The sequence below is a fragment of the Haplochromis burtoni genome, unplaced genomic scaffold (assembly GCF_018398535.1).
Source record: "Haplochromis burtoni strain Fernald_Lab_line unplaced genomic scaffold, NCSU_Asbu1 Contig_271, whole genome shotgun sequence".
NCBI classification, from domain to species: Eukaryota; Metazoa; Chordata; class Actinopteri; order Cichliformes; family Cichlidae; genus Haplochromis; species Haplochromis burtoni.
This window is the reverse complement of record NW_024582632.1, coordinates 483,287-509,229: the sequence shown is the minus strand read 5'-3', so window position 1 is coordinate 509,229 and position 25,943 is coordinate 483,287. Positions and strand designations below refer to the sequence as shown.

General features: G+C 40.7%; 2 protein-coding genes across 2 annotated transcripts in view; one reads left to right on the top strand and one right to left on the bottom strand.

Moving 5' to 3' along the window:
• The first annotated feature begins 2,343 nt into the window (after positions 1-2,343).
• On the top strand, positions 2,344-21,235 carry LOC102304720 (nuclear receptor subfamily 5 group A member 2). Its single transcript, XM_005939611.3, has 7 exons — positions 2,344-2,616; positions 4,010-4,128; positions 4,468-4,609; positions 5,203-5,858; positions 13,086-13,205; positions 13,834-13,981; positions 18,196-21,235. The coding sequence occupies exons 1-7, from the start codon at positions 2,595-2,597 to the stop codon at positions 18,447-18,449; spliced, it is 1,461 nt and encodes a 486-aa protein (XP_005939673.1). The 5' UTR covers positions 2,344-2,594; the 3' UTR covers positions 18,450-21,235.
• A 113-nt stretch (positions 21,236-21,348) lies between these two features.
• Positions 21,349-25,943, bottom strand: part of LOC102304412 (adhesion G-protein coupled receptor D2) — a gene marked incomplete in the record, with an annotated part of 24,117 nt that continues 19,522 nt past the window's right edge. The window contains 2 exon segments of the mRNA XM_005939610.3: positions 21,349-23,601; positions 25,843-25,873. Coding sequence (XP_005939672.3) covers positions 23,594-23,601; positions 25,843-25,873 — 39 coding nt within the window.

The following is a 25,943-nucleotide window of genomic DNA, read 5'->3' as shown; positions in this document are numbered from 1 at the left end:
TCCCGTGCCAGCAAATAAAGCTGAGTATTTTGAGTTCATCCCTCGAGTCTGAGTCCTGCATTTTGGGTCCACCACAGAAAACCAGAGTTTTTGTTTTTGTCTGGATATCCTAAACTGCTGCAACACACATAGGCCAGGAGCACTGAAGGTGCAATCAAGCTCTTTAACTATGGTGTAGACACGAAAAGAAGTGGAGCAGTAGTATGTAAAAGTATGTGAACAGCACTGTGGAGAGAAACAGAGTGCCAGACAGGATTCTCCAATGCTGGAGAATGGAGAAGTGCACTGGTACTGAATTTCAAGAACAAGGGTGATGTGAGGAACAACTAGAAGGTCAGTAAGAATGTCACTGCATCCAAGAGAAGAACTGTGGTGCTGTAGGAGAAAGTGACAGAGAAGTACTGACAGTGGTGCATGAAATGCATTCGGACAGCAAGACAGTTGTGAGATGGGTTCAAGGTGGAGATGGGATTACATCAGGCAGCTCTGAGCCTTTTCTTGTTTGCAGTGCGGATAGACAGATGATAGACAGATGCTTAGGAGTTTTCCTAAGCAAGATGTTTGCACACATTACTGTGAGTGAGAGTGGGCAGGTGGAAGAGAGCCGGGATAGCTGAAGGTATACGCTGGAGAGAAGACGAATGAAAAACAGAATATATGTGTGTGAATGAGAAGGAGACAGGTGGAAACAAACATGTGCAGAGGAGGGTTAGAGGATAGACTGGACAAAGTATGGAGCCTCCAGGCAGAAGGAAACAAAGAAGAGCTCAGTGGAGGTCCATGAAGGTGGATGTTCAAAGGGTGGCAGAGGAGGATCCCAGGGATGAAACTGTAACTGTGTGTAACTGTATTGTTGCAGTTTTATTGTGGAACAGGTGTCTTATGTAAATGAGACCTTGAGTCTCAGTGGGCTGAAGGTAATGAAGGTTAGATAAATACATAAAATGGAAACAGATGATCTGCTGTGGCGGCAAATAAATCAAGAACCCAGAAGAAGTGTGATAAGCAGCAGACACTCAAATTTCATTTCACCAAATCTGAAGTAAAAAGTCCTTGTAGGTCATAACATAATATACTTTTACTCTGACAGTCCATTAGAAATGTTAGTAAAGGCACCAAAAGCAAAGCATGGCAGAAATGCTGCACCAGGGAAACTGTCCAAAGAGGTCAAAAGTGTCTTTCATCCCAGGCTGTAAATGCTGCAGTTTGTGGGACTTCATTTTTCCGCTCTGGATTTTGTCCTCTGGTAATACTGTCTTTATTACATCACTGGACCTGTTTTCTTGTAAACTGAAGAAACACAAAACAAACAGGCCCACCTCCTCAAGGACAGTCAGCGGTCTATGAAACTGTTCTGATATGAATGAATGTGAGAGTTTTGCAGCACAACTGCAGTCACCATTGTGTTCATCCGGTCTTTAAAAATCACACTGGGGGCCTAACAGTTGAGGACTCTCAGCTTTGTCCGTCTCACAGTGACCCTCAGCGCCCTGACGGATCTTCAGGAGCCACCCACGGCTTCCTGCATCAGCTAACAATAGGCAGTTGGACTTTTTCTTTGCGCTTACCAAGCGAAATGACTTGTCAGAGTCAATTATTATTAATGGCGATCTGTATCGTTTTGCTGAAACACCCTCTTATGTGCTGGCACCACTCTGTAGTATGTAATCAATCAGCAAGTGCAGATAAATATAGCAATCTGCCTCATGAAGTAGCAAACATGGTCTCAACAGCCAGTGTAACAATAAGCTGATAGACTTACTAAGCAATATCTATTTGCAGGCCTATAAGGAGTTAGCCTGTAGCATAATTAGGTTTAGGGTTTTTAGGCTTATACGATTAAACATAAACTCATTTTTAAAATCTCTTCTGATTACATGAAATGTGCAATACACTCACATAAAAACTAACAAAACTACAGTAACAATATCTTTTAGAGTAATCGTACAGAAATACGCTAAAACAGTAAAACAGCCTGTTTCGTTTTTCCCAGTTCTTATTATTATTAACGTTAAATTGTTTTAGGCCTACCAGAGTTGAAACATTTCTTTTTCTACTGTAATGCAACCATGTGGATCATTCAAATAATGAAAGAAGAAAACAAAGATCGAAAGAAAACACGCGTGTTTTATTCTCTAAACGTCGAAAGCTGAGCGCTTTTCTAATCTTCTCTGACAATTTATTCATTCACTTGCACGTTTAGTGCGTCTCCTCCATCGGCTCGGCTCTTCTGTCCAGGCATTTTTCTGTGGCTGCGGAGAGCATCTGTCACATGACTCGGCATCCACCAATAGCAGCGTGGCAGCCTAACTTTGGCGATAAGGGAATCGCAGTAAAGAGCGAGCGAAGGAAAGGAGTTTCACTCTGAGCTCGTGAATGGTCATCATCGTACTACACTTTCTATTGGCCCGTCTGGCTCCTAAAGCATCCCGATATAGACAGCACTCACCCGGGATTCTGTTGGCCTTTCTTTCTTTCTTTCTTTCTTTTTTATTTTGCTCTCCTCTGCAGCCCATGCAAGGCTGCTGCAACACCTACATCCAGGTTTTAATCATCAGACAATCATCACTGCCTGCCTGCTGTCTGCTGCTCAAATGTTGGGAGACAAGGCTCACGGTAAGTGCCTCCGTTTTCCTACATGGCCTTCTACACTCCAGCTTCTGTCACCTTCAGAGCTGTGACTTTTTATTTTAACCAAATGCTTGTCAAGAAACAAAAATCAGCGACATGCAGTCAGAAAAATATTAAAAGAAACACACAAGCTCCAAAGAGCCACAACGCGTCGTTTAATTATTAAGTTAATTCAGACTGTTTGAAAATAAGACGGCAGCATTTTTTCCTCAATGCAAATTTCAATTAACTGAAACAATCATCAGTCCAGGAAAACATCTGTCATTTTTTTTTACATTGTTTTAAAATCTTGAAATATTGCTGCTCTGTGAAAAATAAAGAAAAAAATATGATATTGGTTATGATCTAATAATAATACTACCCGTCAAACTGCGAGTCCTCCACACTTCACTGTTCAGCGGCCTTCATTTCGTTGTACCGCCGATTCACTTCAGTGTGTGCGGACAGTTTCTACAGAAACGTCAAAAACAAACAAACAAAAACGGCAAAAATAAAAAACTAAAAGTAAACAATCAGTCACCGCCGCGTGTGTCTGTGGGTTCATGAACGACGTCAGCTTAGAGACTGAACCACGAGACTCAGCAGCGGAGTCAGATCAGGTGAAAGCAACAAAACCACAACAACAAACTGCAGACACATTTCGTTGTTAAGAATAGTCTGTCAGTTATTTCATAATGCAATAGAGAGAGTCTCATTGATGCCGATAGTGGCTGTATGTAGATTCATTTTTATTTGACTTTTCTTAATTTAAAATAAAAAAATAAAAAACAGGTAGATATACGCATAACGTTTTTCTGCGGTATGCCTCCGTAGAGATGAGCTTCTCTAACAACACACAAAATTAAAGCTTAAATTTACTTAAATAACCTTTCGGGCAAAAGTCTTCACTTTGGATGAATACATCCGCTCTTGTGTTTTTCATCTAATTTGTTTTTATTTATTTTTTATTTTTATGTATTTAAAAAATATAATTTATTCATTTAAAATCTTACATAACCCAATAATTCCACTCCTACATAACATTTATTTAACTGTATGATGTAAACACATTTCAGAATTTACATCTAGAAATGCCTGTAAAATAATTAAATGATTTATTGCAACTTGTGTATTTAAACTTCTATTAGAAAAAAACACATTATCGTTATTTCATATCACATTCACATGAAAACAAACTGTCAAAGCTTGAGATGAAACTACAATAAATTGTAGGAAAATGATTAAGTGCCGAAAAGTAAAAAGTCATGTTTGTTGGAATAATGCACAATATTACGCGAATCTGTATTTTTTTTAATTCGTTTTTTATCATTAATAATTCTTTTAAAAAACACGGCAGAAATAATTATCAGAGTAGACTCACTGTGCGTGTGTGTGGCAGGTGTGACTTTAAAGGTGATGGAGTACACATACGACGAGGACCTGGAAGAGCTGTGTCCTGTGTGCGGAGACAAAGTGTCTGGATACCACTACGGCCTGCTCACCTGTGAGAGCTGCAAGGTACGCAAACGGTAGCCATGCGCGAGGACATGCGCGAGGACATGGTTTTTTTTATTTATTTGAAAATGACCGCTAACCACAAACCTGCTGCTAATTATTGCTTCTCCAGCTGTTAGAAATAACTGCTGAACTTGTCTGAATTTAATGTCCGTGAAACATAAATGCAGCGAAAAATGGACACTTGCGTTATCCCAATTTAGCTAACGTGTGGAGGCTTTAATGTTAATGAAATGTGCTTCGAAATAATTAAATCTAAATACAAAAACGGCAGTCGCTCTCGACCTTTTATTTTGAAATCTAAACCCAGTGGTTTGATACCAGTGTGTCGCTCGTTTTCAGGGCTTCTTCAAGAGGACAGTGCAGAACAACAAGAGGTACACGTGTGCGGAGAACCAGGAGTGTAAAATAGACAAGACCCAGAGGAAAAGATGTCCCTTCTGTCGGTTCCAGAAATGCCTCAGTGTTGGGATGCGGCTGGAAGGTAAACTACTATAATAATAATAATAATAATAATAATAATAATAATAATAATAATAATAATAATAATAATAATAATAAAATAATAATAATAATAATAATAATAATAATAATAATAATAATAATAATAATAATAATGAAACAGGGACATTTTGCCTGTGATTTGCCACCATTTATTTTAATATGATAAAATAAATATAATAAATAATATTAAAGTCTATCTGCGATGGTGCTGGCTATCATGCAGTGTTTCCTGCACACATGGGATGGGATTGATTCCCAGACAGCAATGCAAAGGAAAGCACCTGCTTCCGTAGCAGAAAAACGACACATTCTTGTCTTGCTGATAAAATTCTGGAGACTCCCCGGGGAAGAAGGAGTAAAGCTGCACAGACTCCTCGGGGATTCTTCTCAGCCCTAAAAAGGGAAGCAAAAAAAAAAAAAAAAAAGACTGACAAGGCTGTTAATTACTTTATAGGAATACTGTGAACAAGAGTTTAGTGCTCATAAAGCTCAGCACGTCTGCACAGTGTAAGAGGCAGTCGATGGTTTTTGGGTCTGTAAACCTGTTTTCTCCTTTTGTCTCATGTGTGACAGCGGTGCGTGCAGACCGCATGCGTGGGGGTAGGAATAAATTTGGCCCCATGTACAAGAGAGACAGGGCCTTGAAACAGCAGAAGAAAGCTTTGATACGATCCAACGGTTTCAAGTTGGAGAGCGCGGCTCCTCCGCCAGCCTCTCCTCTGCAGGCAGACTACGGCTTCACTGGCACCTTGCACACCCTTCCCACCATCTCTAAAAGCCTGCTCCCCTCCACCCCGAGCTCCATCACTCCCACAGACTACGAGGCTAATCTCTACGGACCCCCGTCTTTGGGTATGGCCATGCAGTCACACGTGCCCCTCACCACCCAGTACCAGTACACAGCCTTTCCCGGAAGGGCGATTAAAGCCGAGTGTCCCGACTACACCAGCTCCCCTGAGACTCTTACAGGATACCCTTACCCAGACATGTACCCCTCAGCCTCGCCGCAACCCCCCAGCCTGCCGCCACTGGTTCTGGAGCTGCTGCGCTGTGACCCGGACGAGCTGGTCGTCCAGAACAAGATTGTGACTCACCTGCAACAGGAGCAAAACGGCCGGGGTCGGCTGGAAAAGCCCAGCACCTTCAGCCTCATGTGTCGGATGGCAGACCAGACTCTGTTCTCCATAGTGGAGTGGGCTCGGAGCTGCATCTTCTTTAAGGAGCTGAGGGTGAGTAGCAAACTCTTTACCGTGTTGAGTGTTTGAAATGAACCGTACATGGTTTCACTTGCAAAACATGTGACAAAGACACAATACATGTACATACAGGCTCCATGCAGTATTTTAGTAAACCTGAGATCTACCAGAAAATGCTTCATAACCCAAAATTAGAATTTTCATGTGGCGCATTCACCCAAAAAGGATCTGTTTAGATTTGAGGGATGTTTTCTCAGACTCAGCCGCTTGAGTCCCACATTTGGTTTTCCAAGAATTCACAAATAAAAACTGAAATAAAAGATACGAAAGAAAACACATATTGATCCAGTGACAATCAAGCAGTAAAAGCCGAACATTTCTGAAGATCTTTTATGGTTATGTCTAAAATATGCAGAAGTGAAAAAATAACAGTTCATCACGCTCACAAAAGCTTTTTACAAGGACGGCTGAATCCATTCTTCCTTTGTTTCTGTTTGCTGTTTGTCAGAAAAAGGGAGCACGGTGCCGCGATGTTACCGTTTCTGAAAAGGATTAAGACGACGGCTTGTTTTAAGTCTGTATTAATAAGTTCACAGGCTTTCAGACCCAACAAACACATGAATGCAATTCAAATGTGATGAAGCTGGCGCCCACGGCTGACTCACAATCCACTCGCAGTCCATTCAGAAAGTGTTCACAGCACGACTGCTGCTGCTATCACGTTCTCATAGAGGCTCTCACTTGCTTGAATTCATGTGAATGCTATTTCTGATTTCACATTTCTCAAATGTCCCGTTAATTCTTACTGCAGAGGAGAATTTCTTTTTCATAACTCTTAAAATATGTTTTTTTCCTCTAAACGAACAGAAAGAAGTGCTCTATTAAACTTCAATAATTATGATGTATGACAGTAATGACAGATTAAAGCGAAAACAAGGGTCTTTCTAAGGTGTTGAGCAACCAGAACAGCTTTAATTCTTCAAATCTCTCTAAATCTGCTGAAGGGAGAAACACCATTCTGCCAAAAAAATCTTCTCTTATTTGGTCGAGTATGCTGGTGACACGTCATACAGGTGTTTGGTTGGGCTGAGATCTGGTGTGTGAAGGCCAGTGCATAAACCTGATGATTGTGGCCCGTAGATGGGGATAAGCAAACCTAAACCATGGCAGCAAAAGGCCTCACCAAGCATAACAGAGTCAACCTTTTCCTTTAATTTGTCACCAGTCCCCATTATTACATTATATGGTGTCCTGTTACAGTCAGTGCCTTCAATAAGTTTTTCTTGAAAAATCAGTGTTCCTGATATTGAACTGTTATTTCCAACAGTGCGCAGCTCTAAAAAGCTGCAGTTGGAGTAACTGGACTAGTTGGTCTGATGTCGTTTAGCTGTGTAACACAGCACTTTCAGCCTCTTATTTCCTCCTGGTAGGTGATAATATCACACACACCTCAGAGAATGATGATCAAACATCTGTCTGTGTGCCGACCCGTCTGTGTGCGCTGTAAGCTTTAGCAGCGCAGTCAGAACGAAGTCAGAACTCACTGCGCTGCTGCTGATGGCACTGCTGCACGCACACCTCGTATTCTGAGCGAAAATGGAGAATTATTATTCTTTCCTGACAAATCAGACAGGTAACACAACAGAGACGAAAATATCACCTTCTTCAATAAGTCATGATATGATGTGTCTGTGCTGACGAACAATCATCTGTCAACCAGCCATGGCCAAAGGGATTCTACCAATTAAACAGTTTAACTAGCAACAAAAGGTTGATGCTGTCCTTGGTGTGATTTGGTCCTTGGTGTCTTTTCATCAGATGCAGTTTATTTACTGAGGTACAGTCAGAGCAGTTCTGCTCCTTTCCTGCTTCACACGCAGTCACGTCTAGATATTTACTCCTGGGTCTTGGATGTGAGGAGCCAGTGGTTCATATTCTTGCATGTGAAAAGCATTGAGTGGTTTCCTTATGACTGGATTTACTGCTTGCAGCAAAAAGATCATGCATACAGCAATTTATGCAGTCAAGTCAAAAAGTAATCATGCAAAATTACCAAAAAAAGAAAACACAAGAAAAGCTACAATGATCGTCAGATAAACCTTTCTGTGAGTCCAACCTGCATGCAGGGAGATGGAATTTGAATTGTAACAGTTCTTCCCATTGAGCTCAGTTTTTCTTTCTCCAGTGACAAACACTAACCCCCACCCCTCTCTCCCCCACCCCTCTCTCCCCCATTGTCAGAAGCCGAACAGTTTTTTAAAATGTTAAATATAAGAATGTTTTTCCAAAATCCTTCATGGGTTTTGCTCTGGTCTACAGATCCGATGAATTTTAACATTTAATAAGACTAATAAGACGTAACATCTTATTAGTTTCAAACATTAAACACAGTATTAGGCCCTCTGATGTTTTTGTACGATTTTGTAAGCTCTTTGTGTGTGTGTGTGTGTGTGTGTGTGTGTGTGTGTGTGTGTGTGTGTGTGTGTGTGTTTGGAAAGCTTTATTGAGTAAGTGCAGCTCACAGCTTCCAGATTTTATAACATTTTATTCGAGCTCACTGTCCTGCTCAAATAGCAACTCAAAGTATGAACTGAATGGACTAAAAATGATTATTTGTTCCTGAGAACATCGATGCATGCTGATTAATTTATTTTATTGTTACTTATTTATTGTTATTTTATTGTTACTTTGTCTGTTTATTGTCGCAGAGACAAAGCTCCCATTGTGGGGATGATGGTTTTTTTGGTTGCATCTTCTCACACTAACACAACGAGGTATCTTTATACTGCGTCTGTGCCTGTGTGAGGGGATACTTGGCCAAACTGCTGCTCAGTCTCAGCAGCACAGGAGGAACACACAGCAGCTCATCATATTTTGTTATCAACAAATATCATCAGAATATACAGTAAATTTGAATATTTGATCATTTTAATCCAGCTGCAGACATTTAATTCTTTCTACTGATAATGTACAAAGTGTGTGTTGGTATACGGTCGACACAAGCACAGTACAAAGTTTTGGGATAAATGGGATAAATATCCTCTCAGTTTTAGTTAAAAAGACGTTCTAGCGTTTGGTCCTGACAGCTCCTCTAAGGAGGTCAGGACCTTGGCCTCCTCACCAGTAACATCAAATCATCTGCTTGGGATCATCTTTGACCAACATCTAAATATTGAATCTGACTAAGCTCGCTAAGCTCATCCAGTCTCGTTTCCTTCATCGAAGATATATCCCCCCAAAATCAAATCTTTACTGTCATTCAATCATCTGGAACTTTAACTGCTGCTCCTGCTTAGCCAGTTTCCTGTTGGTGCAGAATACAACAGCCACTCAGGACTCACATATCATACCTATTTGCGCTTTCCAGTTTGGCTGAATCTGTGGTTTGTTTTATACAACTGCTGAAAAGTCATTTTTAAAAATCTTTCCCTCTATATTGCATCTATTTGTAGGTATAGAAGTGTGTTGGAATTAAGTTGGACAATGGTTACAATGTGTCTGCATGTTGGAACATGCATACTTATACATTTGAGCTGAGGAGCACTTTTGACTCTGTGATACACAAATACATTTATATTAATTATAATTATTATTACTACTTCACTTTATGTGAAGCAACAGTAGAGCATTATGCTCGGCCTATGCCTTCAGTGATTGTCAGAAACCCACTGCACTCATGGTGTCACAGAGTCACAAAACCAAAATGTAAATTTTGTGGAAGAAACACAAAAAACAACACATTATGACAAAATATGCACACGCTGGAACATTCCACAACATGCCCATTCCCAGTTATTAATTTACAGCTAGAAACATAATAATGCTCATTTATTCTCACCAATTATCAGTGATATTTAAAATAATGTAAATGGAGAAGGTATTACTGGGGGGGGTACTACACCTCTGAAGATTAGCATGGGTTACACAAATACTTCATGTTAGTCTTCAAATAATGCAAACTAATTAAAAACTGAATATAAGATACAAAGGTGATTTTCTTTTTGCTAATATCAAATTATTTACTCGTACATATATATAACCCGGCAGCAGGAAATCAATGAGAGCTAACCTTAGCCTTCTGTAACCTTAGGCTTTGTTGTTTAATATAAAACATTTTAATCAGACTTAGAAATAGTTGTAATTACAGCATATAATTTGTAGCTTTCATTTAAAAGAGCACAAATTATATAATTAGTAGTAGTCATAGTACTAGTAGCAGGACTGCTAGTACATGCTGCACAATTATTTTTCCTGCTTGGACAAACAGACATAATCAATCACGACAGAACAATAAAAAACAATAATAAATAAGAGTGCTTCTTTTTTTAACCCATTGCTTGGTAGTTGGAAGGCAACGTGATGGTATTATAATATCTGATATATATAACATTCTTAGTAAGATATGTTGTAAATGCATTTTCAAGGAAGTATTGCTGCTATAGAGAAACCTAAATCTGACAAACAACAGATTTACTTTGGACTGGTTTGGTTCTCACGGACTTCATGAAATGTCTAATTCTAGATGTCAGACTAAACAACAGCTTTCAAAACATAATTATATCGCTTCAGATTTGAAATATGTTCTAATTTGCATTAATGTCTAATTCCCCATTCATAAACGTTTTGTCAGGCCATGAACCAAAATACGGAAAAAGATGAATAATGCTGGTTTTCCTCTTATATCCTTATTTTGAAGTGACAGCTTTTCTCACAAGTTTCATTACCCTGCCAGGAGTCTCCTTTTATACACATCCAATGTACTTGTGCTGACATTTACACCATTTTTATGCACAGTGGACAGCCAACATGGACAGTGAGAACAAAGCTGTGCATATTTTGCCAAGAAAGCCTCCCGCTGAAAGAGCCGTTTCCCTGGGCTGGATAATTACATTCCATGCAGACGATAACGGGGGAATGTCAGCTCTCCATCGCAGCTCTTCTCTGCGCTTGCCTACATTGTTACTAAATTATTTGCAGAATGAAAGCTATCGATTGCTGCAATTTCCCCAGAGGTGGCCTTTGTCTGTCATATGTTTGACCTTCTGCTCACCTGGTGATGATGGAAAACGTGGCTGAGATGCACACAATGAACACAAATGCTACTAAAGGCTGAAAATTTTACTTAAAATACACGTTATTCACGAAAATATGGACAGAAGGCAAAAACTGCATTTTGGAATGACTGCAGGGTCAAACTTATTAAAGATCACATCTAAATATTAAATCAAAAACTTTGGATTAGTTGAAGGTTGCTTTCTGGTCATGAATTATTGCTTGTTTTCTTTGCTCCCCAGAGTGTGTGATATATTAGTGAACGTGCACTCAGAGTGTTACCGCAGTACTCCAAGTGTTTCGCTAGTTACTAAACACAGGTGCACAGAAAGCAAACAACCCCCAGGTTTGTTTGAAAAACTGTCATATCACTTCTCTATCAAAGCTCAGAAGATAAATAACTGACTGATTGGCATGCAAGAAGCTCTGCTGCTATATTCCCATGCTTGCACTGGTGCTGCATGCACATTTCTGTTCCCAAGTTGCCACTTTGACCAGAACTGTCAAAACTAATATATTTTCTTAAAAGTCACTAACACCATATTTGTTAGCTGGCAGGGCCAAGTCCAGCCTCTGCAACTCAAAATGTAATAGCTGTCTTTGGAAGATCAAGGCTGGAAACAGACCTAGAAGGAGTGGTGAAGTACATTCATCATTCTCTACCTCGAGAATAAAGCTGTGTTCATATCAGATCATTCTGCCTTGCAGTACTTGGGCCAGTATAGTTGCTGGAACACTTTTGGAACCCTGAGCAATTAAAACAAGGGTTCAGCTGATAGCTGGAATCAAGTTAAAGTGTTTTGAGATATAATCAATAAGTCCTCTGATTTAGATTTTTTTGTAGCCCTGTTCTTTTGTTCTGTTGTCATTACAAAAAAGCAAACTTCAATCATATAGCTGTGGCTGTCCAATAAGAAGAAAGTAGCAAGAAGCCCAAATTATTACACCAAAGTGTTTCTGCTTAATATGAACAGTTTAACCAGACTTTATTTTATCAATGTGAAAACCAACTGATGACCAAATGAAGCCATCTGTGAGGTTACTGCTGACACAACAAAGCATAGAAATAGAATTAGGGGTTGTTTTTTCTACATTCAGAATCTAGAAAATGTTTGTTTCTAACTTTGCTTACAGCTTTTTTAACCAAATAGGTGATGATTTTTAAAAATTCCTGAACTGCCAACCCGCCCCATCGGTGACCTTTTCCACATGCAACACAGATATCGCTTGGGAAATATCATCACGGTTGGCTGCTCTGCAGAGGAATGGATACAGTATCAGTGTGCGGTTGCGATGTCAGTAAAGGCAGTAGACTATGACAGACAACATTTACAGTTTCCTGTCATTTCATAAAATATGGCCCTCACAGGTAATGTGACACTTATCACGTATATACCTGACATATCAGTTTCAACCCAGCAGAGACACAAACATTAAGAATCCATGTGGCAAATGAAAGAAATGCCTTCCTTCTTCACTCAGCCTGCTATTTCTGAGCTTTTTTTTGTGGGCCGCAGCTGAGTGTCCAACTTCTCTTGGAGAGGAAGCAAAGGAGGTCGCCGAGACCTCTTGCTTCCTTAACCCCTTCCTTTATCACTGCACGCCCAGACCCCCACCACTGCACCGGTGCAGATGAGTGTTGTGGCAAGATTGCAACCTCTGTGACTGATATATAGCTTCATTCAGATGGACTGTAATTCTGTCAGCTCCATGTCAGATGAATGGGGTCTGGGCCTATTAGCAGCTGCGACCGCAAAATTACTGACTGCTGTGTCCTTCACTTTACAGACAATATTGTGGCAGCAGGATTATGGGTGTGATACAGTCGGGTGGGGGGAAACACATATGCACCCATCCCCCAGAGCAGAGCAGAAAAGGGAAAGGTGGGGGTGCTGGGGAGAGGTGAGGAGGCTGGAGAGGTCCTAGGTGTTGCTGGGCCAGTATGAAAGGAGAGTACACACACACACACACACACACACACACACACAGATGTTTTGCTATTAAAAGCCTAATTTTTCCCCCCATATTCCTTTTATTTTTAAACTAATTGGTGACAGTGGTGTAAATATTTTTCGTCTTTCTGGTCAGAAACGAGCTCAATGTGAGAGCGAGTTTATCAAACAATATGAGATGTCTTTTGTTTTCCACTGAGTTCATCTTTGTTCTTTGTCTGCTTTTCTTGCGTCTGTCTGTCTGCGTTTCCTGAAGGTGGGAGATCAAATGAAGCTGCTTCATAACTGCTGGTCTGAACTGCTCGTCCTGGATCACATTTTCAGACAAGTGCAACACGCAAAGGAAGACAGCATTCTGCTGGTGACCGGCCAGGAGGTAACAACTCCCTCGCACAACTTCCCATCAGCACACCACCCAGTGTGCTCCACACATTGCACCCAATCCAGAGGAGTTTTGTTTTTACTGTTTTCGTATAAAAATATATATTCACTATGTTTAGCAGTATTCATTTATATTTCACTGGCTGTTGATATCTGTACTAACATATTCTGATCCTAACAGTAGTTCAAATTCTAATGCAAAATCTCCATGCTCTAAACTAAATATAGAGAGACATATGTGTCTCATCAAAAAAACATATAGTTTTTTTTATTTGCCAACAATTATTAGTGAAATAAACTTAACAGACATATAGAAAAAAAGGGAAACTCTGGAAAGGCCGTTTATCCAATAAATCTCTCAAAGTCCAGTTTAGTGTTAAAGTTAAGGCTATTTATGTTTCTTTGTCTTTATTTAATTCATCTTACATCAGTGTTTGCAAGCATATATAATTCTGGTGGTTAGACTGTCATCACTGTGAGGTGCAGGGACTCTGGAATTTCCCCGGGATCGATATTCTCTACAAAATGGGTGCAGTTAACCTCGGGGAACAAGTAAGCTTTAGTGTTTGGAAAGTCAAATACTTAACATGACACAAGGAAATAACCAGTAGCCCATGTTGCAGGTGGAGCTGTCATCCATCCTGTCTCAGGCTGAGGGGACACTCTCCAGTCTGGTCCAAAGAGGTCAGGAGCTGGCAGCGAGGCTGCGGGTGCTGCAGGTCGACCGCAGAGAGATCGCCTGTCTGAAATTCCTCCTCCTTTTCAACCCAAGTGAGTCATCTTGTTTGTGCATCATTGCTGCAATACAATGAGGGGATGCATTATGACGGCAAATAACTAGCATCCGGCACCGTTATCGTTGCTTCCATCCAACTTACTACGATGTTTTTACAAACTGCTGATAAGTTTCTCAGCTTAGAGGCTGAAGGAGGAGACACAATACAGACATTTCAGATAGAAAGTCTCTTCTTCTAAAAATGATTATTTAAGTACAGTAAGAGGGAACCTTTTGACCTTTTTTGCAAATAAAACTGTTTTGAAAAGTGTGGACTTATGTGTGTGGTCTGTAAATCACGCATTTTTCAAAGGCTAGCAGATGCAAAAATCAATCAACTTCATGGAGCTGCACAGCCATACTGGTGCTGTCTTTTCTCAGATTGTGAATAGCAACACTGACATCCTAATGAAAAAAATGTCACAATTGCAGATAATCTGCAGGAGCCTTTTTATCTATGAGGTTACAAGTGTTTTCCAAACTGGCCCTTTTCCCTCCAATAAATTCACTTAATTAAATTTCTAGGCTTGACAAAAGCTGATATTAACAAAGACATCCTCCTCCATTGTCCACTAATGGCATTCAAAAGAAGCGTAATGGATGGGTCTATCATTTGATAGCAGGGCCGGCATTCATGTAGCGGCTTGTGCAGATGGAGAGAGCATAAATGTGGCTCGAACAGATTCCCTGAAGTGTTTGCTGTTTAGCGCTGGCAAAGCAGGGAACAAAGAGCTTTTTGAATGAGGAGAGCACTTGTCATAGGCAGAAAATATTTGCTGCCTTTGGCAGTGGCTCCTTTGCTTGCTCTGTTGCTTTCCCTCATCTTCAGAGTCAGGTTTGTCAGGGGTAATTTAATTGCCCTTAAGCAGTTTGAAAAGATGATTCAGAACATTGATTCAAAACATTTAATTACTGCGTGAATGGATTCTCAACGATGAGCTCAGCTGATGCTGAATGCCAGTCCACCAGAGGGCTCGGCTATTGTCTCACATGCACCGCGCACGCATAAAAACACACACGCAGCCACCCACACGCATTCACCTTATTAAATACATGAAGTATAGGTACATCATACACGTAAAGCTAGTACTGAAAAAAGGCCATGTGGACATTGGTTGCACACAACTGTTTTTCTTTGGCAGAAACTTAAACAACTGAGTTAAACCAACACAACGTGTTCATATTCAGTAAGCCTGTGCATGTTGTGTTGATAAAACGCGACTGAAACATGTTCAGATGAAGTAAGTTGAGCTCTTGGAATATTTTAATTCTTCGCAATTTTGTCATTTTATTTGAACATTACTCAATAACCTTTACCCCAATACTACTTGGTCACTTAAATACTACATGTTGACTTCATATTACATAATGTTCAACAAAGTGTAGAGTCTGGTTAACATAAAAGCTGAATGGATCTACAACGACTACCATCCTCTTTATCCGGGTTGAGGGGTATAACCCTGAAGTGATAGGATAGGTTAAGAGGACTGGACAGCTCTATCACATAGAGACAAACAACCATTTGCACTCACATTCACGGTAATTAAGAATCACAAATTAACTTAGCTCTAATAACTGCACGACTTTTAACTGTGGGAAGAAATCAGAGCACCCAGAGAGAAACCACTGCAAACTAGGCAGATTGTGGATTTGAACCCAGAACCTTCTTGCTGTGAGGCAACGGCACTAACCACCAAGCCACCAATCCAGAATTAGCAAAAGCAGGAAAGCTGTGATTTCAAGGCTTGATGCAGAATTTTCCGTACGTTTTTGTCCTTGATAAGTTAAACCACAATAAATAGCGATAGCATGCACGGTGTGTGTGCAGTTGTCTGCCTCCTATAACTCCACTGATTTTACTGCAGCTTGAAATCTCGTGTGATCTTGTGAATTTCATGAGTCCAGCAACTAACCACTCTCACTAGATTGTATCAGGTCATCTCAACAAGAACAAATTAAACAGATCCTGCATGATTTAATTACATTCAAGAAAGAAACATGAACTTTTTGTGTTCAAATTACAAGGAAGCCTTTTTTAATGTAACAACCACCCAATTTACTGTTTTCCGAAAACTGAAAAAAGTAGAGGCGGCTGCTCGACTTGCCTGAGATGGATGCCTTCCTCACACCACGATCCAAAGCGTGCGAGACTGGAATCCTGTGCAGTGTCGCGAGATTTAACGTTGCTATATTATTGACTTACTTCAATCAAACATGATATGAACAATTTAATCTACCCTCTCTGCATATCATGTAGCTTCTACACTATATAGTTACACTTAACTTTAAAGCATGAGGCACTTGTGTTAAATACACGCAAGATGCTTACATAAATGCAAGAGATGGCCAATCCCTTTTTTTCAGTGTATTTATCCCTCAAATGAATGATTAATGGGCGCTTTTAAACCGATTTTGAAATAAAGCCTTGAGTCCTGCTGCACCTTTTGCTCTGAGAGGGAAAAAAGGTTCTTTTCTTGGCCAGTTCTGGTTGGTCAGTAATGGTAACCTTTACGTCCAAATTTGGCTAAAAAGTCAAGCCGACTTTTCATAATTAAAAAAAAAAATGTTAAAATTGAATATAGATCAGACCAGGTCATTGTGTGTTGCATGTTGAGCTTGTATGGCCCTCAAATCACTTGCAACACACGTCTTTGTGTGCTACATTTTTGCCAGCCCTTCCCAACCTCCACCCATCCATGGCCCATAATGGCCCCCACCTGTGCCTGGCTCTGCTGGAGGTGTCTTCCCGTTAAAAGGGCTTTATTTCTCCCCACCACCACTATTTAAAATGTTGGGTTGAATCGCTGCTATATAAGTAAACTGTTATACTTGGTAGTGGAGTGGTCCGCACTGATATGGAGAAAGGTCTGGATTCAAATCTGCTGTGTTTGAGGAATGCACACGTGTTCAGCGCTCTTCCTTTGAACCTGAGGTGACGTTCGTTGTTGTCAAAAGCGTCTTTTTAACTTATTTTTGCTGGGTGGGAACAGATTACAAACACCAACCACAAAGCTTGTAGAACCTTCATACCGGTGGCTTAACGAGCTGTTCATGTTACTGATAACGCAGCCTTCAAACTGGGCTGAAATGAACCTTCAGCATCATCAAACAGCTAATAATATTGTTCATTCATCGTTTTGTGCTCATCACAACCAGGCCCCGCCCTTCGAGTTAACAGGATTGTTTTGTTTGGGTCTGCACGATATGACTCTGCCTCAGTTTGTGTTTCTGATGCTGTTGGTACAACTGCAATTCCAAGATGAAAATGTGCAGCTGTGGTGAAGATGAAAAACCCTGTGTATATATATATATATGTATATATATAGATGTAAAGCCAAGGTTAACTGACATAACATAACAATAGTTAGATACTTAGAAATGTTTCTAAATGAAAATGGTCTTTACACAGAGCACTGCCGGCTATGATCAGTGTGAATCGCTCCATAAGCCTTTACAGAGGTAACTAATTTTCACATTGGTGTGAAAAACATACATACAAATCTTTTCTGAAGCAGCTCCCAGTCCTCTCTGGTCCATAGTTAACTTTGGATAATAAAACTTTAGTCTCAAGAAGACAGAAATGTGCAGAACAAATTATAACAAGTTATTTTACTTCAAATGGCTAAATGGTGCTGAGTCAACGCTCATCACTGTGGTGACCCGTGCAGGGTTTAGTCTGGGGCGTGGTTGTTTGTTAAGCCACCGACATAAAAAGACGAGTTTGTTAACTTGGAAAAAGGAAACATCTGATGTCTTGTTCCAGCTCCACACTGTGCTGATGTACTTCATCCCCAAGTTCACAAAACATTTAAACAGCTTTGATGTTTGTTGGCTTGAATTCCTATTTTTTGACTTTGGAGATGTGCATTTTATACACAACATCCTCCATGTGTGACATTCATGGTGATGGGTAGGGTTTAACATTCTTTATAGAATTTGTTCCGTAGTCTGAACAGGCTGCCAATGTCAAATTTTATATATGAGACAGACTTTGCACAACATCTGCTAGAAAAGCCACATTTCTACTGCAAAAATGTGTCTGTTTACATATGACTTCAAACCCAGCATTAACCAAACCGACCTTGGTCTCCACCTTGGACAGCTCACCGGTGATGTGGCGCATATTAATAAATGAATGATTTCTTTCTCCACTCGTCAGCCAGTTTGTAATTGCTCACACATTAACCTGAACTAACTTTGCTCTCTTTAGATGTAAAATTGCTGGAGAACCAGGCGTTTGTGGAGGGCGTCCAGGAGCAGGTGAACGCTGCTCTGCTGGAGTACACCCTGTCTGCCTACCCTCAGTTCCAAGAGAAGTTCAGCCAGCTGCTGGTACGGTTGCCGGAGCTGCGCTCCCTCAGCACGCAGGCCGAGGACTACCTATGCTACATGCACGTGAGTGGAGAGGTGCCCTGCAACAACCTGCTGATCGAGATGCTGCACGCTAAGAGGGCGTGTGTGTGAGGAGCGTGAGCAGGACGCTCCGCCACCATATATTATTTGTCTAGGTGAGAGTGTGTGTGGACGGAAAAGAGCGAGTGACGAAAATGTTGAATGACACTAGACAGGTTCCCCCGGGTCACCTTTGTGGCACTTTTTATGTTTTGAGTTGGATGGAAAAAAAGTTCCTTAAAGTTTGGTAATATAAAGCTGCGTGTGTGCTCACCGGTAGTTTGGAGATTTTGAATATTAATGTTTTCATGTCCTGCAGAGCTACATTAACGTGACCTTATACCTATAAACTGGATTTTCTAACTTGTTTTCAAGCATCTAAAGTTCGACCTGCGTATAGAGTTACATTCTATCTATTTTGAGCAAATATACCATGAATTCCACAGAGCTGCCCATCAAACAGTTACTCTTTAGATACACGTCATTCATTGCCACCTTTTTCAATCTGTAACATTCACACCCAAAATATCTTTGTCATATCGCTACCAAATTTTGACAAGGCCTTCTGCATGAAATTTGCAGTCACATCACTGGATGGAGGTATTTGCTGGATGAGCAAATGTTTACTTTTTACAGCAAATATTTGTTTTCTCTTTCCAAAGTAATATTTTAATATCTGAATGAGACGTTTTTGATTCCAGTATCTGATGCTACATCCTAGATGCTTATCCTAGATTATCTTTATTATTTTGATGATGTCATGTCGTCAGACTAGAGTAGCACTGCTAGAGAAGCCCAACAGACATAAATAAAGTTTAGTTTAAATCTATCTAGATGTTAATATATTGATAAATGCCAAGGCAGTCTTGAGAAAAACACATTAAGTGTTTTATCAAACAACAAGAAGAGAAAGTGAGAGAGAGGCAGAGAAGAGAGAGACAAACAAAGCAGGAGATAAAAGAGAGAAACTGTACACAGCGAAGCTTTGGAGCCGACAGGAGCTACAATAGACGCATCAATGTGCACTTGGTAATGACAATGACAGCAAACACGTGAGAAGCACGTCTGTGATGTTTGTCCTTCGGCTCAGTCCGTAAAGATGCAGGGAAGTAAAAGGTGCATCTGGTCACATTTGGCTCATCCATGCGAGTCACGTGCTCATTCACACTGGTGTCACTTTTCAACACATCGGGCTACACGCCATCCAGGAGCGATGCGTCTCACGTGGATTTTGATCAGATGATCCAAACTTGTTGCTTTCAGTAAGTTCCTTTGTTTTCAGAAAATTACAAAAGGAGGTGAAAACCCACATCTCAGTAGCCCTCGACTGCTTTGTGCTTCTGAACTGAGGTTTAAAGAGTTTCAGTTTTCCTTGAAAAAACATGATTTGAGCAAACACACAAAACAAATTTGTGAGGACTATTTTCAGCCACCATTGTCCATGTGGTGGACGGTAGCAGGACAGGGGACTGTTATGTGACATGTTAAAAGGAATGTTTGTGTCCTGTGTCACGCTTAAAGGGGACCTGTTCTGTTCACTTAGAGAGTAGCTTTAATTACAGTTACAAGTTAATATACATTACCCTACTGGATACACTCAAGCTCGTTTAGCCCCGCCCCCTTTAAATGGTGGGTGGAGCTTCTGTGGTCACAGCCAGGTGACCATGTTTGGGATGCACACGTTCAAACGTATTAATAACTGAATTATTGGCAGCTTCTAAAAACAAAACACTGAAAAGTATAATATTGTATTATTGTTGTACCTTGATTTGGTGCTACATAAATAAAACTGAAGTGAAACATAAGAGAAGGATATTAATGAATCTGGTTAAGCTCAGCTTCACTTAACATGCTTGAATAAATAATTACAGACGTATACGTGTGTGTGATGTCTCCTGGAACAGCGTCCAGTCAGAGGGAAAACATTCAGGCTCACAGGGATTTCTCTTTATTTGACTTCATTATTTGAATGTTTAATATGAACATCCACCTCTGTAACAGGACACAAGACAAAATATAAAATTGGAAACTCCACTATACATTCCCTTTAAGTGACGGCAATATTTAGAGATATCTGATGACTTTGCTGATGCATTTGCTTGTTTGTTTGTTTTTAAAATTATGTATATAAACAAAAATCAGGTGTTATTCTCATTTGTTGAAATTTGACCTCCAATTTTCAGGATAAATAGCTCATTTGTTTATTCAGCCTTAAGAATGTTAGAAGTTATTTATCTTCATTTTCCGCCCACTGCTCCATTCTGATGACATCATCACGGATGTTGGTGACAGTGCTCAACGAGAGCGGCGAGACAAAGCTAGCTTACAACAAGCTGTACAGCTGACCTGTGGTTGTTGACGTGTTGCTTAGTGGGCATTTCTCTTCAGATTTAGCGAGCACTACGTGAAAGAGCAACGTGTGCAACAACTCGCGGAGCCAAACTTTGTACCACAAAGAATAATGACAGCGTGCTTTAAACCGAGGCAGTCGAGCATCCACTGCATCGCAGCCCTGAAGTCTGTGTTTGCAGCATCATCTGTGGCACTTCCTTTGTTCTGTCCCACGCTGGGTTAGGGTCTCACACAGTCAGAGTGACAGTGAGAGTTAAAAACAGTCAAATGTTTTAATGTTGTGCAGCTGTTTAAGATCATTTGTTATTGGTCCACTGATGTGGGCGTCGACAATCACTCCTCCAGCCTTACCTTTACGTCTGTCACACCACCTGCACACACGCACACACACACACACACACTTAGTGTTCCAATTGAGATAGTTATGTGTAATCACTCTGTATAGTATATTTATGTTGTGAAGTGAATATCTGCTGCAAGATAAAGATACATTTCAGCACAAAAACGTTCTCTGCTTTATGTTGAGGTCAAATTGCTACTACTGTGGAGCTGATTCTCTTGTTTTCAGTTTCTTTGTTCTGGTCTTGGTTCACTCTTCTTTCCTGTGAGTTGAGCGTCTGTCCTGTCTTAAACTGAAGTGCTTTTCTCCTCAAAGAGAGAGTGACCAAAATCTGTTTTTGTTTTTTAAATATATTTTATTGTAACAGCATCAAACCAATAAAAAAAATCAATGAAGTAAAGCTCGATTGGTGTGTTGGCTGTTTTTACACAACATTCATCAGCTTTGCACTAAAGGCACAGAGCGTTGTCTCACTGTGGAAATATTCCCGTCAGTCATGTTATGTTGTAAAACACGAGTGACATCCTGACAGGAATGTCAGTGGTTTGAAATATACAACAGTTATACTGACAGTTCTTCCAAAGGGTAGCATGTCTTTTAAAGATGTTTTTATTTATGCATTTAAAAAATATTTTTAACCTCCCAACATCTACCAGCTGATCAGTGACCTGTCTAGGGTTTGTTTGTTAGCCACATGCTAAACAGGCAGACTAGACAAACAACATGTTTCTGTCTAAAGCTTCTGTTGGCGTTTCAAATAAAATTCTATTTAAAGGTGTAGATGTTAATTTAATCACAGACAGGTCGCCAATGATCTGGTGGATATTAAGCGATTAAGGATGCCAGAACAGAAACTGTCTTCCTCTACTGTCCAACTACATAATCTCTAAATATGCACGATTTATAAAAACATGTCAAATTCTTACTTTGATATCTGAACAGTATTTTGATCATTTCCCCTCCACATACTGAGACCGTTGTTGCTGTAGAACAAATTACACGAGCACACAGTTACTGTGGCAAATAACACGAGCCAGACACAAACATACTCATTGCTCCACTTGTTTGTTGAGATCTGGTCAGTACAAATCTGTGTTTTACACTCCACATGTTGAACTGTACGTCTACAGTCTTACTTTATGAACATTAAACCCACATTAATAATCTGAGTGGTCCGCTGAATCTGTTCCTTTTTCTCATCTTTAATGCTAAGCCTGATTCGGAGCTATTTCCACTGAACTTGTGGGCAGGAGGAAGCAGAATGAAGCCTGGCATTTACTGTGCATGAGATTTAAATGAATGAGAGCGCGCAACATGTCTACATGTGTCTAAATGGGAAATATGATTAGATAACCATCCCATATACAAAGACACTTGCACATGGTTGTATTAGAAATTCATTATGGCAGCAGCTTCCAGTTGTTCCTGTTGTTTCCTGAATATGATGCAGAATTCCCTGGAATAGTTTTCAGGGAGGTACTTTAGATCTGCAATCACAGAAACCTGGAAAAAGCTCTAACTGACTGACAACAGGAGCACCGCCAAACACCTCCGAGCTGATGTTATTTGGGTGAAGGTTACTGTGACAAAATATTTCTACAGACATTTAAACAAGTGGCCACAAACTCAAAGGTCTCCCGAGACAAAAACGAAACATCACTAATTTGTGTCGGATTATATGCACCTGTATATAAAAGATGGACACGCTTCCTCGTGTTTTCTGTATTTTGCAGCCTGAATGTTTCGGGTGGGATCGTGCTGGTGTTCTGTGCAGGCCCCATCCACAGATATGCGCTAATTAGTGCTTAGCTGAAGACAGACTAATAAATGCGACCAAAATGGAGCACACTGCCCCACGCAGTATTTGTCAGATAACGCTGATGGGGGAGGAGTTAGCACACACCTGTTGGTTACAGGTGCCTGTCAGGAAAAGCAGCATCAGGCTGTAAACATGCTTTTTAATGCTGTCGAGTTTACGGGGACTGATTTGGATTTGGAGCCTGCCTCGAGTGTCACGTGGAGAGACTGCAGTCTTAGGCACTTTGGTGTTGGCTCTATTCTGCTTGGATTTTTTAAAATTAAAATGTTCAATTACCTGGATAAAAATCCCTGGCATCGCACTTGTGCCCTTTTCTCTAATTAGCAAAAGATGGAATGATCGAATCTATCGCTGCGCTGCGGGTCACCTATGGGACATTGGATTTGCTCACAGTTAAGTGTGAGGTCGTAAAACCTGCTTCTGATTTTGCACTTTGAACTGAAAAACATGGGCACATTGTTCTGGAGCAACAACAGTGAACAGAGCACATTTTTGTGTGTGGACTGCGTGTCCTGGGATTTAAAAGCCTCTTCAGTCCAACATTTGCCAGACATCAAATGAGTAAACTATCAGACGGATTCTGATGAGATCTGAGAAGAGGACAGTGACGGCATCGGGGCTTCATCTTCATCCATTTTTCAGCATCATGATGATGATGAAGATGCGTGTGTAGATACTGAGTATAGGTTCCACTCCATTTGTAGTTCAACAACCTGCGTTGAAATAGCAAAGTGAAAGGCATTAGCTATGACTCCCGGCTCCGTCTGACATTTAATGTTGTCTGCGTTACGGGAGTGAGAGCATGTTTGTGTACAAAAGAGAAGAGAGGGACCGAGAGGAATGAAAGGCTGAGCGAGAGAGAGCAGGTGCTGGAGTGGTTAATGGCTGACAGCATGAATGGCCAGCGCTGAATTTTTCTGATTAAGGGAATGAACTTCTGCTTTGTCTCTGCTGTCAACAATGAACGCCCGCAGCACTCCAAACCGTCCTCCTAGGCGCCTAAACATTTAATGAATCTATTCCAAACTTCCTTCTCTCTACCGGCGGCCAATTTGGAGCCATTGAAGACAACCTAGCCCTCTGGAAATATGGGGACCATCTGTTGTGTGTGTCTGCACATTCATCTTTATGAAAGACAGCTATGCGGCCTAATGCTACACGCTAAGCAGGAAATAGAGACAATGGGAGAAAAGGTAACCTGCCCCTCCTTAATTTTTGCACCCCAGCTCTCTCTATTAAATGTGGATTTTCTTCACACCATTGGAAGGAATCTCATCATCCTAAGTGAAAAATTACAGCTACTATGTTTTCTTCTGCTCTTTGTGCAACAAGCATTGAAATTACTCTAAAAACAGCATTCCACATTCTAACAGCATTATAGAGCTCTTATACTATTAAAAGATAATATCAACAAAAGCCCACTGAAGTATATGAGTCACTTCATTCAGCCAACTCAAATGTCAAATGAGGAATTTGAATGAGCATAATTGCAGATGCTTATTTCTATTTTGTTCTCAAGGCTTTTTTGAATACGCCATGTAGTGTAGTTTGAAGGCAGATAAAGAAGAAACAGGTAGGACTCGAAGCACTCCTAACACTGGAATCTGTGAAGGCACAGAGGCCACAGATGGATATTAAAACGGTAGAGGCAGCCAACAGCACGCAGTCATTTTCAGAAACCTATAGGTGATGGCATTGACCAAACTCATCTCACAAAGAGTGAATAAACGCAGCTCTGCCATCAGAGGTTCTCTGATCAGAATGATCACAGAAGTATGGAGCACCCACCATCAGGCCAGGGTTAAGGTTTCATGTGCACATAGAAACAAAGGTTTAATTACACACTCTTTCTACACGTCCGGTCAGTGTAATGGTCGGCAGACTTGTACCGACCGCTCAAGCTGCTTTAACTTTACACAACAATTACAGTTCGGGCTTCAGTATCTTGCCCAAGGACACTTAAAACTGCACATAGGAGGAACAAGGGGCAGGTTGTCCCCACATCAGGTAGTGCAGGGACAACCTGAACCAACTGATGAGCCACAGCTGTCCATAATTCTAAGCCACAAGGACAGTTGTTGGCTACTATACAACAACTGGATATTAAGTGGTCAACAATGCGATTTACTTCTCTGGTACTGAGAATGATGAGCTGACAGGATTTCACAGATTTCATTTATTTTATGACCCCCTGAAATCCTGTGATTGTCTGATTTTTGCACGCTGTGATACATCCAGTTTGCCCGTTTGAAATAGAGAGCACCAAGTAAGGCTTGTGAGTGAGTTCAGGCATACATCATTTACACTCACATGCACCCACTCCTCGTGTCATACACCAAATATATCCTCCCTGTGAGGCAGACTACCTGGGCCTGGTGCTTCAATGCTCCTACACTCGTGTGTGTTTGAACCCAGATGCCAAGCCGACTGTATTCCTCTTCTGTAATATAGTAATCAAATTTGAGTCCGACTGAACTAATGATTCTATGTTTGGACACACAGTTTAAATGATCCCAGCAACAGACTTCAAATCAATTCAACGCAAAAATATTCATATTTTCAACAACTGCTGTTTGTTGTTTTTTTCAGAGAGGGTGTCTCTGTGTGAAGAAGAGCTCCTGCTGCTGTTTACTGTGCAGTTCAGTCACTGCTGCTCACATCAGACCAAAACAACTCGTGGCCTTTAATTCAGTGGTTCCACTTCACTGCTCACCGGCTGCCCTGCATTGCTGTGTTTGCTGTCAGTTTGTAATTATTTATTGCTGCTTCTCCTTAATTCTGACTTTCAGCTCGGTGCCACTATTTCAGCTCATCATGTTGGATACTTTTTTCTTCTCCTCACAAGTTCTCTTTACATCATTTTCTCTGTTCTGCTGTTGAACTTGTGGTGTGAACGTAAAGCAACAAATTCCCAACCAACTCAAACACAGTATCGGGGGATTTTAGCTCTGTACCTGATGGCTTGAACCCCGTCAGCTGTACCACCTGTTAACGACAAAAATCACGATACATTCTTAGTCAGCAGATGTAATAGAAAACATTATGTATTGATAAC

Excerpts from the sequence above, each read along its gene's own strand:
- LOC102304720 (XM_005939611.3), top strand. The coding sequence starts at position 2,595 with ATGTTGGGAGACAAGGCTCACG. Across the intron at positions 5,859-13,085 it reads TCTTCTTTAAGGAGCTGAGG|GTGGGAGATCAAATGAAGCT; the intron begins GTGAGTAGCAAA and ends CGTTTCCTGAAG. Across the intron at positions 13,982-18,195 it reads CCTCCTCCTTTTCAACCCAA|ATGTAAAATTGCTGGAGAAC; the intron begins GTGAGTCATCTT and ends TGCTCTCTTTAG.